This window comes from Saccostrea echinata, unplaced genomic scaffold (genome assembly GCF_033153115.1).
Source record: "Saccostrea echinata isolate AGI-Se365-2 ecotype Australia unplaced genomic scaffold, CSIRO_AGI_Sech_v1 ptg000075l, whole genome shotgun sequence".
Lineage (NCBI taxonomy): Eukaryota > Metazoa > Mollusca > Bivalvia > Ostreida > Ostreidae > Saccostrea > Saccostrea echinata.
In genome coordinates this window covers 396,170-414,293 of record NW_026889824.1, presented here as the reverse complement: position 1 = coordinate 414,293, position 18,124 = coordinate 396,170, and the positions used below count along the sequence as shown (strand labels likewise).

The following is an 18,124-nucleotide window of genomic DNA, read 5'->3' as shown; positions in this document are numbered from 1 at the left end:
TAATGTATTGAATTTAAGCACGAGAATTTTTCATACGTGAATTTTTTTTTTTTAGCTTACGGTAGTCCTCATTTTTATGCATGGCGGTATTCTTCGCAGAAAAAAAAATTAAATTTTAAAAGCCAAAATATTTTTGCATTATACTTATTTTTTTTCAAAGCTAACGGCAATGTGGACTTAAAAAATTGTGGTATAATTTTATTTCAACAAAGCACAAGAGATTCTAACACTTCCATTAAATTTATAACAGGCTAAATATTTTTTTTTAAGCCATCAACAACAATCTTGAACTTAAACATTGTGGTAATCTTTGTGTGTAAATGATTTTATTCAACAAAGCATGAGAATTTATTGCATTATTTTTTTTTCTTTTTAGCTAACGGCAATCTTGACATTATAGGTCGTCTTAATCCCTGCAGAAATAATTTTATTTCAACAAAGCACGAGATATTGTTGAATTTTAGTTTGAACAGATTGACTTCAATGTTTGTTTAGCAAAGTTAATCATAACTTTATATGTTGCGGTAAACTTCACGGAGAAAATCTTATTTTCTACAGAGCACAAGTTATTATAACATATTAAAGTTTTAACAGGCTTAGTATTTCCTTTTATAACTCCTAATTAATAAAAGAAGAGGCCGATAAATATAAAGATGAAGTAAAATTTCATTTAACAAGCGTTTTACAGTTTAATGAGTTGTAATCAACACACACCTTTACATACGAAAGATGATGTATAATATAATATTATATAATGGTATTTATCGACTGCTCAATTATAAGAATGAAAACAAAGCCATTAATAAGGGCAGTAAATAATAAGTGCTGTTACTGTAATAACAAATGCTTTGGAATCGGTGGACAATTTCTTTGTCTGAAGGGGTGCTGAAATAATCATAATGAAGGGTCAGGCCCCCTTCCAAGGGGAGATAATCAAGAAAAGGCAAAAATAGAGTGGGGTTATTAAAAAATCTTAAGAACCACTGGGCCAGAAAAGCAGAAACTTTTGTGGAAGCATGCTGGGGTAGTGTAGATTCTAAATTTTTCAAATTATGACCCTCGAGGGAAGGGCGGGGCCACTATAGGGAATCCAATTTTTACATTGAAATAAATAGGAAAAATCTTTAAAAATCTTCTCAAGAACCACTGGGCCAGAAAAGCTGAAACTTATGTGGAAGCATCCTCAGGTGGTGTAGATTCAAGTTTGTTCAAATCAAGACCAAGAGGGCTACAATAGGGAATCCAATTTAAAATATATGGGGAAAATCTTTAAAAATCTTCTTCTCAAGAGTCACTGGACCAGAAAAGCTGAAACTTTTGTGGAAGCATCCTGGGGAAATTCTAAATTGTTCAAATCATGACCCCCAGGGGTAGGGCGGGGCCACAGTAGGGAATCCAATTTTTGCATTGAAATATATAGGAAAAATCTTTAAAAATCTTCTCAAGAACCACTGGGCCAGAAAAGCTGAAACTCTTCAAGTATTGTAGATTCTAAATTGTTCAAATCATGACCCAGGGGGGTAGGGTGGGGCTACAATAGGGAATCCAATAAAAATATATGGGGAAAATCTTTTAAAAAATTTCTCAAGAACCACTGGATAAGTGAAGCAGAATCTTTTGTGGAAGCATCCCGGGTAGATGCTAAATTGTTCAAATCATGACCCCTGATGGTAGGGTGGGGCCACTTTAGGGAATCTAAGTTTAACATTAAAATATATAGGAAAAAGTTTTTAAAATCTTCTCAAGAACCACTGAGTAAGAAAAGCCAGACTTTGAAGCAATGCAAACAATGGCCTTGATACACCATGTATTTGCTAGACTTGGTATTCCTTTATCAATTAAGAAAACAATGGGACCATGTACAGAACTTGAATACCTGGGCATTTACCCTTGATACCGAAAGAATGGAGGCCAGGTTACCTGAAGAAAAACTAATCAGATTATCTGAATTAGTACAACAGTTCTCAAACCGGAAATCCTGCACAAAATGTGAACTTCTTAGTCTTCTAGGTCACCTAATCTTTGCCAGTCGTGTGGTTCTTCCGGGTAGGTCATTTGTGTCATACCTGATCACACTTTCATCTAAAGCTCGGAAATTACATCATCATATCACTATGAATTCGGAATGTAGACTTGACCTGCAGATTTGGTCCAAATTCCTAAAAGGATGGAATGGTAGATCTTTTTTCATGGACAATGCTACTACTGATGCTGCCGATCTACATCTGTTCACAGATGCCACAGATACCACTTTTGGAGGTTTTTTCAACAATCTAATTTTCCTGCATTATGTAATTAATTAAATATAGCTACCCGCTGGTGTCAACCCGGTCATTTCATGTAAACCTGATGGTGTCAACCCAGGTATCTCAAAATTAAACCTGATGGTGTCAACCCAGGTTCCATTTATTAAAACCCGATGGTGTCAACCCGGGTACCCTTACTCACCACTTGATGGTGTCAATCAGGTTTCTATGGTTTCAGTGTAATAATTTCCTGATGGTGTCAACCCAGGAATTTGTTTTTACTGTATATGTGAGTAGCCCCCGAGAAGGCCAAAGATATCTTGTATAAAACAAGATGGATGTATGATAGATTTGTTTTTTGTGTAAATTTTTTAGCTTGTTGAGTGATTGTGAACATTGTAGTTTCATGTTTTGATTTGTTTTAATAAATGTTGAAATTTCAATTGCTCTTACTATATGTATAAATTCACCTAATATGTTTTCATTGTATCAGGATCAGGATTTTAAAACATCTTCATCTCCAATATCACTTATTTTGAACTTTGCTTATATTGAACAGAATGTTCCAATGGTCCCTTCAATTTCAATATATCAGAAGTAGCCTGTAAAGAGTTCTCAAGCTTTTAACAAAATTGAAAACTTCATACCTCTCAGGGTTAGAAACTCCCTAAAATTACAACTCGCAGATAATTGCGAGTACCAAGAAAGTGAACTCGCAATTTTATAAGACTACTCGCAATTTTCATAAAAAGTTAAACTTATATAAATTAAATACATGTAACTTAAGGAAAAAGTAACTACTGTACAATACACAAAATACAACTACAGTGTGACTTTTATTTAAATTACTGATTTAAATCAAAAGCATTGTGTTCTGTCATATTATATAATTTTGCTACAGTTTCAATGCAAAAAAATCAACTCGCAAGTTTTTGCGAGTTACCTAATTTTTAACTCGCAATTTGGGAATTCTAACTCGCGTTTTGCGAGTTGTGTATAGTGAATTTCGAACCCTGACCTCTGGACCCAGGGTTCAGGCTTTAGGGTGGGGTTAAGTTGGTCCTGTATTGAAAATACATTAGTTCTTGAACTTCTTTTCTCTGAACACTGTTTGCATAAAATTAATAAAAATAAGTAATTAGCCCTCTACGAAATTGTAAATTTCTTGGCCTCCAGGTCATGGATAAGGTCCTTATTTGTGGTTCATTGCTTTCATATTTGGAAATCTTTTTTCTCGGACATACTACAGGCAAACTGTTTGCATAACTATCATCAACACCTAGGCTAGCTCTCTACTAAAATGTAAAATTTATAAACCCTTGGTCCATAGTATGGAACTGAGTTGGTCATATAATTTGAAACTTGGTACACATCTGAAAATCTACTTCTTTCCCCATGGATACTGTTTACATGATTATAATGAGCAGCAAGCTTTCTACAAAATTGTGAAATTTGTGTCCCATGGATGTTCAGACCACAATTTGTGGGTTAGTTGGTCATGTCAATGATATTACAGAGAAAGATCGTTTGGTTCTGATAGTAAGAATATTTTGAAATTTAATAACGATCACTTTGATTTATACATACATATTTAATTATCGTTTTAAAATCTAAAAGACATTGTGCAAAGACAATCGTACTACTGATAGTGAGATTAAATATCGGCAGGGTTTGTAAATGACTGGTTCTGTAGTATAAAATTTACCTGAACTAGACCGATTGGTCGTGCCGACAAAATAATTGTTAAACCCCAGTTCATTTCAATATTTCCACTTACCTGCCTCCTTAACTATTTGCAATTTCCCTCTAGTTCCCCATACAATGCGTCGATAAATTTTTAGAGTCACTACGGTATTACCTCCAGTTATCCCCCTTAACTATAACTCTTCAGTTTTTCTCTCGACGCCATATTGGACATGCGGTTTTCCTCATACAGTGCAAATAAAAGTTTATATTGGCGTTTTTGGAAGTGTGTGTCGCGTTCTAAAAATGGAGAATGAGTTTAAGGACTGTTCTAAATGTTCGGGTAAGATGAACATATTAGACGATCACGTTTTTTGTTACAAACATCGTCTCTGCAACGAGGCCTTTCCATGTGACACATGTAAAACATGGTCAAAGGAACGGCGGGATAAAGTAACTAAAATGATTGAGAAAAGCGTACAGAAGACTATTAAAATGAACAGTAAGGTGCCTCAATCCGTCTGTGGAGACGGTATGGCAGGGCAGGACGCAAGTCCGTCTGTGGAGGCGGCAGTCCACGAGTCGAACAACAATGGCGACCGTATTAAATGTGGATCAGAGGTTGTTGATTTATCAGCAATTATTCAAGACCAAGTAAGACAGCAGGTTGAATTGCTACTTAAACATAAGGATGTTGATGAAAATTTTTATGATCAACAGAACGTATCAGTAGGCGAGGTAAGGTTGACCAGAGGAAATGAGAGCACCAATTCCAAAACGGCAGCCATAGGCAGACCTCATTTTGACAAGTTTAAGTCTTATGATGAACAAATGTCGTCCTTTGAGTCCAGTGTTGCTGATGTTTTGTCTGTTAATGCACAAGACAATGATTTTGAGGATATAGGTTCAAATGCATCTATCGCAGGGTTGTATACCAATTCAGATGCGCCAGTAGAGGTGCCTATGGTGCACCAGATTCTTCAGATCCTCTGCAGTGGAACTGTTTTGTTTCTAAGATGGCAAAGGTTCTCAATATTGATATTGAAGCTGAGGATCCATTGGAAAATGAGAGAAAATCATTTATTTCTTCTCGATTGAAAGGAGATAAGAATGACAAGAAAAAGTCTCTCCTCAAAATGCCTATTGAAGGAACACTCATTGATATGATTAAAACAGTTGAAAAAGAAGCTACCTTGGGGCATTTGAAAAATAGGTCAGTACGTGGCAGAGATGATAAAGCATTTATGGTGAAAAAAAGATGACTTTGACGCCTTTTGTAATCCTCCAAAATTAGATGACAATATTGAGGAGGGGTTAGTAGTAGGCCAGAAAGGTAGTTTTGGAAAATCAAAAGTTAATCTCTCTCCTTTTCATAAGGAGTTAGACAATGACTTTCGGCGGATTGACAATTCAGCAAGAGCCTTATTCAGGGCCATTTCTTATGGTACTATGATAGCAGCATTTTTAGATGAGGCTGAATGTGAGGATGATTGAGTGGAAGGACGTAAAGCTCTCATCAACTGTTTCAGAAGTATGGCCGATTTGACAGCAAGAGTAATGGCAAATTCAGTCTCGAGTAGAAGAAAAGTTTTTCTTAAAAATGTAGACTTTATTAGCAAGGCAACAGAGAAAAAATTGCTGAAACTCCCTATTTTTGGCAACCAGTTGTTTAATGGACAATATTTTGAATCTCTCCATACGTCTGCAGAGAATCTACGAGATGCAAGAGAAACCCAAAATGTTTACAACACATCAAAGGGGTATAATAAGAACTTCAAGAGTAGAGATAGTACGAACTCCACCGAGTTCAGTAGGAAGAGGAAAGCAGATGTAAGTGAGACCTCTGCTCTTTCTGCTAAAGTGGCTAAATCAAATGAGACAAGTATTACCTTGAGTTCTGATCAGGGCAAGGACAATTTTCGTGCAGGACAGGGAAACAGGAAGAATTCTTTTTCCAGGAGAACCTTTGGGGGCCAGAAAGGATTTCCAACTCCAAGGAAGTGAATCTTGTAAACAAACAGTCTGTAAATATGCTTCCCCAGGTAGGGGCACGTTTGTTAGCATTCCACAGGAAGTGGACCAATCACTCAGGATCAATGGGTATTAGAAACCCTAAGGGAAGGGTTAAAATTGGAGTTTATGATTCAACCCCATGTAAAGATCAAGGAAACGTGTGTACCAAGATATGGTATTCACGAATCAGTTATTTTAACAGAAATCGACGCATTGTATGGGGAACTAGAGGGAAATTGCAAATAGTTAAGGAGGCAGGTAAGTGTAAATATCTCATGAACACGGATTTTACCCCCAAAAATCCAAATTTCAGTCTTTCAAATAACTAATTTAAACTTTTAAAGAAATTTTCTAATTTGTCTGAATGTAAACAGCCTTCGCTGTGAAAAGAAAAAAAATCCACGCATAACACAATCGCCATTTTTAGCCACAGCTGTAATAGACAAGTCACAGTCAAAAATACTGTCATTCAGAATTCCTCGTGCTTTACTTGTGAATAAAAATCTAGCGACGCTAGGTGCCCCTGAAAGTCTGTTTATGCGGAAAGATCTTGTGATTTGAAACATTCTTATGGTCAGTTCCGAGTTCACACCTGTTTTAATAGTATATTGGGTCACAGCCAGAGGACCAAGGGGTGCTGTGTGTTTATCACACCTTTCAAATTCTTTACCCCTGTCTACATCAAGTGTATAACACACTCAACTGACTTCCAGCCAAATCCATATACATTGTTTCACCACAATACGGATTACAAACTTACTTCATAAATTATCCTTTTTCAGACACCTTTAGATTATAACTTTTTTTTAAAAAATTTTACAATAACATAGCATATAAAGCCACATACTTTTGATTAATTTTTCAGCTGATTCATATTGCTTTCTAGAAGAAAAAGGGGGGGGGGGAGCAAACATAATATAGCTTGGTTTGAACATATTTTATTGTAATTTATAATTACAAAAGGATTGGGCACAAGTTATGAAAACTTATTACACCCTCTCCCTACATGTAAATTACACATTTAAATAATAATATAGCTTAATAGAGGGCAGGGATTTTCTTCTAATAGTCATATTTTTTTTCCTCTAAAATCAGGATAACATTTTCACATAAACTTTGACTATGAGAGAGCTTTGCCCTATACATCGATCCCGTTCTAAATTCGCTATTGTATTTTTTTCCCTAACCGTACGACACATTTTTGATAAGATAAATCTCAGAATAAAGTAACATTTGTACAGAAGTTGAATAGCACATTTCAGTTACCAAAAATCCGGCTGGCGATTTTTGTATGCAGTGTGTACGTTGATTACTATTTAATAAGATTATCATCTCTATCCATACCTATGCAGTAGACATCTAGTAATACATGTTTACCGCATATCATATTTACCTCCATGTTTTATATGATTACAGATTTTCAATATTACTGTAATTTTTGGGGTATATGTCGATGGGGTATATAGGTCGAAAGGCTCATTTTCAGCCGTAATTTTTTAAAAAATCCTTAGATAGGACGAATTTGGAAGATAGGACGAGGCTTTGTTTATCGATTTTCTAGAGATTCTTACATAGATACTACATATCAGAACATGTAAACCTCTTTAACTTAACCCGTAATATTAATGTATGGAGAAAATAAACTGGCATTTTTATGAGTACAGCATTTTAATAGTGTACACATGCAGTGTATATCCCTTTATCTGTCAGACAATTAAAATTCTATTAGAAGCCAATCTTTGTATAATTCAGTGTACCCCTTGGGATATAAAACAAAATATTTATGACTAGCGGTATATTTGGTAAATTAATTTAGGAATTTACTGGCAAAAATTTATTTCACGCATTTTACATTTAAATAAATGTCACAAGACAATGAAAAAATATTTAGGTATACTATTTCAATTAATTGTTACAAATAAATGGTAAAAAAAAAGATTACAATTGTGATTGTGAAAACTCTTCCATATTTTAAACTTTGATACGGTTGCGGTTTTATTTTTAGTAAAAGATTGCGACTTCCAACTTCACAAGATGGACACAGCATGTTGTAAATATACTTTGAGACATTATTTACTAGATGATATATTAATTTTTTTTTTGTACATCGACGGATATTAAATGGAACTTGTTTTGTAAGAAATCAATGGAATAAATATTTATTTCTTTATTGTTTATTTTTTTTCTCGGTAAAATAATTTTAAAAAATACGAAAATGGCACAGATTTGCTTTGAAATTGACATAAATTTTACTGATTTGAGGACATTTCTCGTAAACTTGAGCCTTAGATAGGTCGATTCGTTAAATAAGACGACCCCAACGGTTCTGAGAAAAAAGTATCGTCCTATCTTCCAAAACTTACGGTAATGCTTTTTAACTATCTTTACTAAAAAATAAGTTGAAAAAAAAATGTTTGATACTATTTGATGTTCAAAACACAATGTCTATCAACAAATTACAGAAATTTTACTGTCAATTCAGGGAATAGTTTTCATCATTTCACATATAGTTTTAAATACAATTTATATATATTACACTTTGCAAATAATCATGTTTTAAGGTCTTCAAAATATGAAAAACCTGCCATTAACAATGAAAAATATCAAAACGACAAGTTGATTAACAAAGCAAGAATGGGTTATTGTGTGTTATAATTTTTAAAAACAACGTTAAATAAAATACATATCAGATGTCAGGAGTGCAACACAATAATGTAAAATAGGGTCACTTCAAAATCTAGTATTTTTTGTAAGAGAACTCGTATATAAAATTTGGCTTAGATTTAAAGAATTGACTTGAACGGACAAAAAAGTGAATTTTGGGGAATTTTATTGCTTCATATTTTTATGCCCCCAGATCGAAAAATCCCAGGGGTATTTTGTTTTTGTCCTGTCTGTCTGTTTGTCTGTTTATCTGTTTGTCTGTTTATCTGTTTGTCTGTTTGTCTGTCTGTCTGTTTTCAACTTTAACCTTGCCCATAACTTTTGATTGGTTGGAGCTATGACTTTCATATTTCACATGTGTATTCCTTGTAACAAGACCTTTCTTTGGGTACCATCATATTTGACCTTTTGACCTTGACCTTGGAGTTTGACCCACTTTTGCAAAATTTTATGAGACTTTAACCTTGGCCATAACTTCTGAACAGTTGGTGCTTGGGGTTTCAAACTTCACATGTGTATTCTTTGTGACAAGGCCTTCCTTTGGATACCAACAACTTTGACCTTTTGACTTTGACCTAGGAGTTTGACCTACTTTTGAAAAACTTTAACCTTGGCCATAACTTTTGAACAGTTGGTGCCTGGGGTTTCAAACTTCACATGTGTATTCCTTGTGACAAGACCTTCCTCTGGATATCATATTTTTGACCCTTTGACCTTGACCTAGGAGTTTGACCTACTTTTGAAAAACTTTAACCTTGGCTATAACTTTTGAACGGTCAGAGCTAGGACTTTTATTCTTCACGTATGTAATCTTTGTGACAAGACCTTCCTTTGGAAACCAACCACTTTGACCTTTTGACCTTGACCTAGGAGTGTGACCTACTTTTGTAAAACTTTAACCTTTGCCATAACTTTTGAATGGTTAAAGCTAGGGCTTTCATACTTCACATATGTAATCATTGTGACAAGTGACAAGACCTTTTTTTGGATACCAACCACTTTGATCTTTTGACCTTGACCTAGGAGTTTGACCTACTTTTGAAAAACTTTAACCTTGGCCATAACTTTTGAATGGTTGATGCTAGGGCTTTCATACTTCACATATGTAATCCTTATGACATCACCTTCCTTTGGATACCAACCACTTTGACCCTTTGACCTTGACATAGGAGTTTGACCTACTTTTGAAAAACTTTAACCTTGGCCATAACTTTTGAATGGTTGATGGTAGGGCTTTCATACTTTACATATGTAATCCTTGTGACAAGACCTTCCTTTGGATACCAACAACTTTGACCTTGACCTTGATGTTTTACTTACCTTTAAAAAACTTTAACCTTCGCCATAACTTTTGAACAGTTGCAGCTAGGGCTTTCGAATTCAACATTTTTTATCTTTTGGCCTGGATTTTGACTTGCATTTGAGAAACTTTAACTTTCACCATAAGCTGCCATACGGCGGCATCAGTGTTTCACAAACACATCTTGTTTTCGTATTAAAACTTTCCAAACCAGAATTGAAAAAAATAATGTAAAATAGCAATCAAAAAGCCAATTTTTTGTCACATATAAAAGAGAAGATACTCAATCAGGGTCTAGATTTAATCATTTATACCCTTTTACCATTTTGAAGCATTAAAAACTATAATTTCTTGTGATTATGTATTTTAGAAAGTCTTTTAAGGTGTAATGATATTTTCTTTTTTCAAAAGAAATTTTACTAATAAAAATTCTGAAACTTTTTAATCCAACTGTCTATTCTATTGCCACTTCAGGATTTTAAACTAGAATGCATGTGCAATATGATGATGTATTAAGTGAAAAATATGTTATAAGTAGTTGAATTTTTCCAAAAAATTTCAGTTTGGTGGTCTTTTTTTTTTAATTCACTCATACATATTTTTAAAAATTCTTTTTATGTACAAAATTATTCATTACATAAATCATGCATCTGATGAGTACTACATATGAATGCATAAGTATTGCAAAAACGATCTTGAAAGAAAACGACTATATAACTTAAATGAACACAGTTAAAATCGAAAGTAGAGACAACCAATAGTCTATTGAACATATTTGTCTCATATAATTAGGATTTTGAAATGTGAGTGCGCATACACATTTGAAGAGTTTGTTGTTTGCTGGACACGAGCACGTGGATATTGTATTTTAGGGCATCTTATTGGTACTGTTTAAACATCTGTATATCGAGTAAGTACTAATATTTATGGAAAAAGTTCAATAAATTATTTCAAAAGGAAGTTGATATAATTGCTTAAATAAAGACAATGAAAATATTTATTATAAGTTCTGCGTGATCTTCCATAATTGGGCACTAGCTGTGATGCATTGTGTCCAGATATGTTGCATGGTGCACAGAAACCCCGACTTCAAAGTGTCAAAGATGCCTACATTTTGGTCCACGGGGCCCCGTGTTTTTCGGGGAAAACTCGTGGCCTGTACTGTAGAAATTTATTTCTGCCGGGTCAAATTTCAGGCCACAAGTGTAATGTTTGTTGTGTCATGTTTAAACCAACTCCATACACCACAACATCCAAGTCATGCTGCATGCTTTTTGTTAATGTCCCAGAGTTCCCAATGTTACAAAGTATAAACTATAAATATCTATAGTCTGACAAAATGGATCTAATAAAAGCAGATTACAACCATGTGGGGCTCAGTTGGACATACTGGTACCTTTGAAAATCTTATTTATTCATGGACATTTATCAAGTAGACTTGATGCATGATAGCAGTATTGTAAGCTATTTGCCTGAAAATGTGCCTTTTTCAGAATTCAGGTTCCAGTAGACGGGCTTACTCAGTCATAATTTGAAAATGTCAATGCACATTGTACCTTTGATGATCTTACTTATTTTTGAACATTTAGCAGGCAGACGTCATGCATGGTTAAAGTAATCTATTTGCCTTAACCAATTTGTGAAATATGTGTTCTCAACCTCAGGTCCAAGGGTGGCCCCAAGTAATATATATACATGTATATGTAAAATTCTTTCTACTCCTAATCATCTAGAAACATGCATTTCAATAACATATATGATAGTGAACATAGAGACCTTACAAATACATAACACATTAAGCATACAGTGTAAAGTTTGATGTAAACATTTTAGTTCACTGGCTAGTAGTCTTCTGAACTCAATAGCAGACTTTCTGGAGAGTGGTATAGATGATTTCACCACAAGCCTGTACAACCTGACAATAAACGAGGACAATGAGGAGGTACAGGAGTCAACAGAGAAGGACACCAATAACAACAACGACAGTGACAATAATGACGAGGTGCACGAACAACAGAAGCTAATGATTCAGGAAATTAGGTCAGAATTTGTTTTGAACAGAAATTGACAATCTAATCATGAAGCACCAAAACTAAAACCAATTCCTCATTATTTTAGGTCACTCAAGGTGACCTCTTGCTATTTGTTCTTGCATCCTTAATTAACTTTTTAACATTTTCAGGTTCTTTTCAGAAATGGGCAACCAATTCTGATGTAAAACATCCATGCATGGTCAAAGGGAATAAAAATCATGAATTTTATGGCCCAGTTGCCATGGGACCAGAAGGGTGGGGTTAAAACCATAAAATTCATGCTATCTAAAAATTTTTTACTTCTGCATGGACATGTAATAGGAAAACTACATGATTGTAATAACTAGCCCTCTACCAGAATTGTTAAATTCATAAGTCAAGGGCTTAGGCCTCAGATTGCAACTAAGTTGGTCATATATTGAAGTAACATTAAATCTTTAACGTAGGTCGCGGGTTTGCACGCCATTTAAAAGTGTCGTTACATTTTCGATGTTGTTCTATTGAATTATATAAGAAAAACTTCAGTTTCGGCTAGTTTTGAGGCAAGATTTTGTTTCAAAAAATATTAATAACATTTAAATGGTGCAGACGAAATTGTTTCAATTTTGGTATTGTAACAAAGAATTGATTTGAAATAAATCAATGTGAAAAAATTAATATGTCTTCGGGCTAGTTTTCGAGTAATTTAAACGTGGATAATTGCTTCTATATCGCAAAATGTAACATTTTTAAGAACGACGTCATAAAATATCGCGACGTCATGCTTGACATCGTGAATAGCTATCCGGTATTCAGTGCAGAAAAATAAGACAAAATAATTTTTATAAAAAAGAAATTCACGTCTATCTGCTTTAAGTGACCCGTGAATCGTATCATAATAATTTAATATCAATGAAATGATTATTAGTTTCTCTTCAGATTAGGGTTTTTGTACGTCTTATATTAGTGAAAATTCTCGCAAGGGACGTAAAACAACAATCAATCCTTTAGTTTCTTTCTTCCAATTTACTTGCTTTATGTGTTGTTTTCTTAACGGTTCTTTTCTGTTTGTTTTGTTTTGCTCTCTTTTTTTTTCGTAGATTAGATGTATATATCCTTACATTTGGCTGTGTATTTTCTTTTCCAGCGTGCTGGCGAAAAACGGTAATTCAAGTAATTCAAGTATATAAAATGTTTTTATTTAGACCATTCAGCAACTTGGGCACTCAATTCTTCGAATTTCTGGCAAATATTGTCCCGGCTAAATACAATATATTTTCAGTATATATTTAAACAAAATATTTATTTTTACATACTACATTTTCAGAGGGTAAACGGGACGAGGATTTAAAAATTAATTTTATCTGACGTAATTAACAGCCAGTTTTTTTTAGAACATTAATTCTACTTGTTGGACATGGAAAGCAAAGTAGCAAATAAAATCTGTAGGTAACAGCATTGCAAGCTGTTGCTTAGGGGACGATCAATTCATTCGAGGGGAGGGGGGCTTACAGATTTTGGAAATGAATAATCTGTCCTTGAAAATGTTGAAAATAAATAATCTGCCCTTGACTAGGCAAGAAAATAAATAATCTGTCCTTGACTAGTTCTAGCCCCCCCCCCCCCCCCCCCCCCCCCCCGAAATGGGAGTTTTCAACTTTGATGTTTTTCTTACTTTCTTTCTTTTTATTTTTTTTTTTTTTTTATTATTATTATTATGTTTTTTTTTTTGATTGTCAGATTTTTTTTCAGTGAAGAAGAAATAAATAATCTGTCCTTGTTTTTTTGGAAATAAATAATCTGTCCTTCACCGTCACATGAAAATAAACAATCTGACTCAGTAAAATTTGCCACCCCCTTCTCCCTCAGATTCAAATAGTTGTCCCCTAACAAGAGGTCAGTGTCGCTAAAAAATTGTCTTTATGTTTCATCGTACCTTAGCAGTATTTAATTTATGATAAACTTGTAGATCTATATATTTTAAAAATATCCTTTTTAAAAATAAAGTTTAATCTTTTGATGTAACAGGTGTATTTGCGATTTTTTTAAATAATGGCTATTTTCTTAATAAAACAAACTGTTAATTCAAATACGATCAAAGAAAAAAAGGTCAGTTGAACCTCGTGTCCATATCTTTTCGCGATACCAAGTGAAAACAAATCAATCGCAATTTCTCGGGCCTTTCCGACAAGTCGAAAAACAACCACTTGTTTTTCCAAGCTTGCAGGAAAGGTCTGAGAAGTTGCGATTGATAACAAATAATTAAACGTTTTTTATTACTTCCAGTGTCGATCATTCGAATCGTAATAAGCCTTCTTCACTAAATTACCAATTCCAACAAAAGTTTTATCTAAGTATTGTATCGACTATGCAAATCGTAAAAAGCCTTCATTATTTGTGATAAGTTGTTGCTTAAATAAAATAACACTAAACTATCAATTCCTAGAAAAGTTATAGCTAAATAATCATATACTGAAGAATTTAATAAAACAAAAATCATCGCAGATTTCTTTTTCATTGTGACGTCATAATCAAATGTGCACAAGAAAATCGCCCAAATCATATAAATTGCGTACCCAGTTTTAACGACGTCAGCAAACCCACGACCTACGTTAAAAATCTTTTCTCTTGGAATTAAGATGGCAACTTTTTTTCATTTTTGTAATTAACACCAAGCCCTCTTAAAGTTTGGCTTAAATTTCATGGCCCAACGGTTCATGGTTCAGTCCCTAGGTTGTGAATGAGTTGCTCATATATTGAAATTAGATTACATTCTTTTTTTAATTTGAGGATATCTAGCTGGAAAACTGTTAGCATGTTAACAATTAATGATCACTTAACCATTGAGCAGTATTATGAAATTCATGCCCTAGGATGTAGACCCCTGGGGAGAGATTAGTTAGGTAAAAATTATATCTCTACTGATTTTCTCCCCTATAAAATTAGATTGTTAGATGTGAATAATTCTCTAGAAATCGCTGTGAATTGACTAACCTCATTTTGCTGTTCATTAGTCAAGTGGTCCCTGCTTTGAAAGCTAGTCCCAGTTATCCATAATTCTTTTCTCTTAATTCCATAATTATAACTTTTGTATTGATATAACAAAACAGTCAAAAAGTATATCATTAAGGGAGTTAGCAAGATTCCATTTCCCCTCGAATAGGACTATTACCCTCAGTTTTGCCTCGGGAAATAGTCCTGGCCTCGAGGAACTGTAATCTTGCTAACTCCCTCAATGGAATACTTTAACTGCATATTCAAACTACATCATATTAATGAAAAATCTTCTCTTCTCATAAACCACAAACCAGGAAAATTATTTTTATTATAAGAAGTACTGTAAACCAACTTATTATTCATGACTTTACTATCTTTACAAGTCTTCTGTTTGAAATCCATCCAGAACAATTAAATACTAGAATAATTGCCTGTGGAAACATTCAGTGTAAATACACAATTAAATTAATGGTCTACAGTGAAAAAATAGGTCACAGAGATTTCTTGCGTGAGAATTAAGTTTGTTAACAGTACTTAAGGATATCCGATTCTCAGCTAGGAAGGATAACTCTCAAAATTATTATTTTATTTAAAAAGTCTCAAAATGAATCTTTTTGTGCAACAATTTTCATTTTATGCATCTAAGTATGATTCAGAGTTCTTTGAAGTCTTAGAAACGGTCTTGTAAAAAGTTGACATTTGTACCCCATAAAAGAAAAAAAAAATGAATTCATTTTTAGAGAAATCGAATGTCCTTTAGTCTAGCATTAGATACGACTGCTTATTAGAATGATATGAAATTAGATGTGATATATGATGTCTAGCATTGATACCACAAGCTTTTTAGCTCACCTCGACAAAGTCGAGATGAGCTTATGCTATACTCCCAGCGTTGGCGTCGTTGTTAGCATTGGCGTCCTGGTTAAAGTTTTAGGAGCAAGTCCATTCCCAAGTAACTATAAGCCCTACCTGGACCAAACTTGCATGGATGATGCATCTAGGGATGGACACAACCACACTTGCTTCAGATGCTGGATCTGACCTAGATCTTCCAGATGATTGACCAGGTTAAAGTTTTTGGAGCAGGTCCATTCCCAAGTAACTATAAGCCCTACCTGGACCAAACTTGCCTGGATGATGCATCTAGGGATGGACACAACCACACTTGCATTGGATGCTGGATTTGACCTGGATTTTCCAGATGAGTGACCACGTTAAAGTTTTTTTGAGCAGGTCTATTCCTAAGTAACTATAAGCCCTACCTGGACCAAACTTACATGGATGATGCATCTAGGGATGGACACTACCACACTTGCTTCGGATGCTGGATCTGACCTAGATTTTCCAGATGAGTGACCAGGTTATAGTTTTTGGAGCAGGTCCATTCCCAAGTAACTATAAGCCCTACCTGGACCAAACTTACATGGATGATGCATCTAGGGATGGACACTACCACACTTGCTTAGGATGCTGGATCTGACCTCGATTTTCCAGATGAGTGAATTTTAGCCATATTTGAATCAAATTAGCATGGATGATGTATCTTAGGATGGACACTTTCAGACTTGTTTTGGATTCTGAATCTGACCTACATTTTCGAAATGATTGACCTGGGTAATGTTTTTGGAGTAGCTATATAATATTATGGCATGTTATGATTAAACTAGCATGGATGAAAACTTCCAGACTTGCTGTAGATGTTGGAACTGACCAAAATTTTCTTGATTAGTAAACAGGGTAAAGGTTTTTCGAGCAGGTCTCTGTGCGGATTACTTTCCAATTAACTACAAGTCCTTCTTAAAACAAACTTGTATGGATATTGATCTTGGGATGAACATTTACTAGAAAAAATATAATGTGAGATTTGCCTTACTTATAGATAACCTTCGTCGAGTTGAGCTTCATAATTTTTGATTACCTATGTTTACACTATGTATTATATGGCAATTGAAGTAAAAAGAAGAACTGAAATACTGTAAAAGCATAAAATAAGATGCAATTTTCTCCAAATACCTGGATACCTATATTTTTCTATTCTAAATTACATTTGTTTATCAATTTTCAATTAGAATATACATAGCTGGTGTTTTTATTTGCATTTCTTGAAAATATATTTGAGATTTGATAATTTTCCCTATGTAATATGATTAACAACAATAATGAACTTTGAAGAAATTCCATGGGTAAATTCATGTTACTATGTGAAATCAGAGACATTTTTGCGAGCATTTTCAATTACTTAAAAGCTGAGTTTAAGAACCTGAGGATTGGACTACCTTAACACTCTACCAAACTTATGCAATTTCATTGCAACTAAGTCTCTGGGTGGGGCTATAGTTTGGTCATACATTATTGGAAATACCCAGCATCCCTTATTCTGTAAAATTTTATCATCTTTATTTTTTTTTCTTAGATACTTAGCAAACCTTAATGATTCAATTTTATTATATATCCTTTGGAATCTTGTCAAACCAGTATTTGCACATTTTTCCCTTATTTTTTTTTTTAGGCACTTGTTTCAACAAACTTCCAGAAATTGCAAAAAACTCTTCAATGAAGCTAGAGAGAGAGCCTCAAAGGCTCTGGGATTTGCAAAAGCTTTGAGGAAGGTAAAATTTTGTTGGCTCACCTTAGCCAAAAATTTGTGGATCATTAAATTTCCACATTTCAACTTTTACTGCAGAACCACTGTCCAATTTCATGCAAACATGGGACAAAAAATGTGTCAGTGATCGTAGAAGGCAATTTTAATATCTAAAGTGTGACCATGCTACTTCTTGAGTAGCTGCAATAATGTAGCCCTCATTTTTTTATTAGGTCACCTGAGTCACTAAGGTGACCTATTGCTATCCGTTTTTGTCCGTCGGCGTGCGATGTGCGTTAACATTTGAACATTTTTAGCTTCTTCTCTGAAACCGCTCAACCAATTTCAACCAAATTTGGCATATAGCATCTATGGGTGAAGGGGAACAAAAATTGTGAATTTCATGATCCCTGCCACCCTGGGGCCTGAGGGGTGGGGCTAAAACCACCCAAATTAATGCAATCTTTAAAAATCTTCTTCTTTACTCCTGGACATCAAGCAGTCAAACTGTTGATATGATTGTAATAAGCATTGAGCCCTCTACCAAAATTGTGAAATTCATGGCCCCAGGGTCAGGGGTTCTGGTGCTAGGGAGGGGTTATATAGATTATATAGTGAAAGTGCA

The 18,124-nt window shown here is 34.3% G+C and overlaps 1 protein-coding gene across 1 annotated transcript in view; it reads left to right on the top strand.

Moving 5' to 3' along the window:
* Positions 1-18,124, top strand: part of LOC133176376 (mitogen-activated protein kinase kinase kinase 4-like) — a 204,342-nt gene that overhangs the window by 55,309 nt on the left and 130,909 nt on the right. The window contains exons 6-7 of the mRNA XM_061311501.1: positions 11,740-11,946; positions 17,425-17,524. Coding sequence (XP_061167485.1) covers positions 11,740-11,946; positions 17,425-17,524 — 307 coding nt within the window. The remainder of the gene's footprint in view (positions 1-11,739; positions 11,947-17,424; positions 17,525-18,124) is intronic.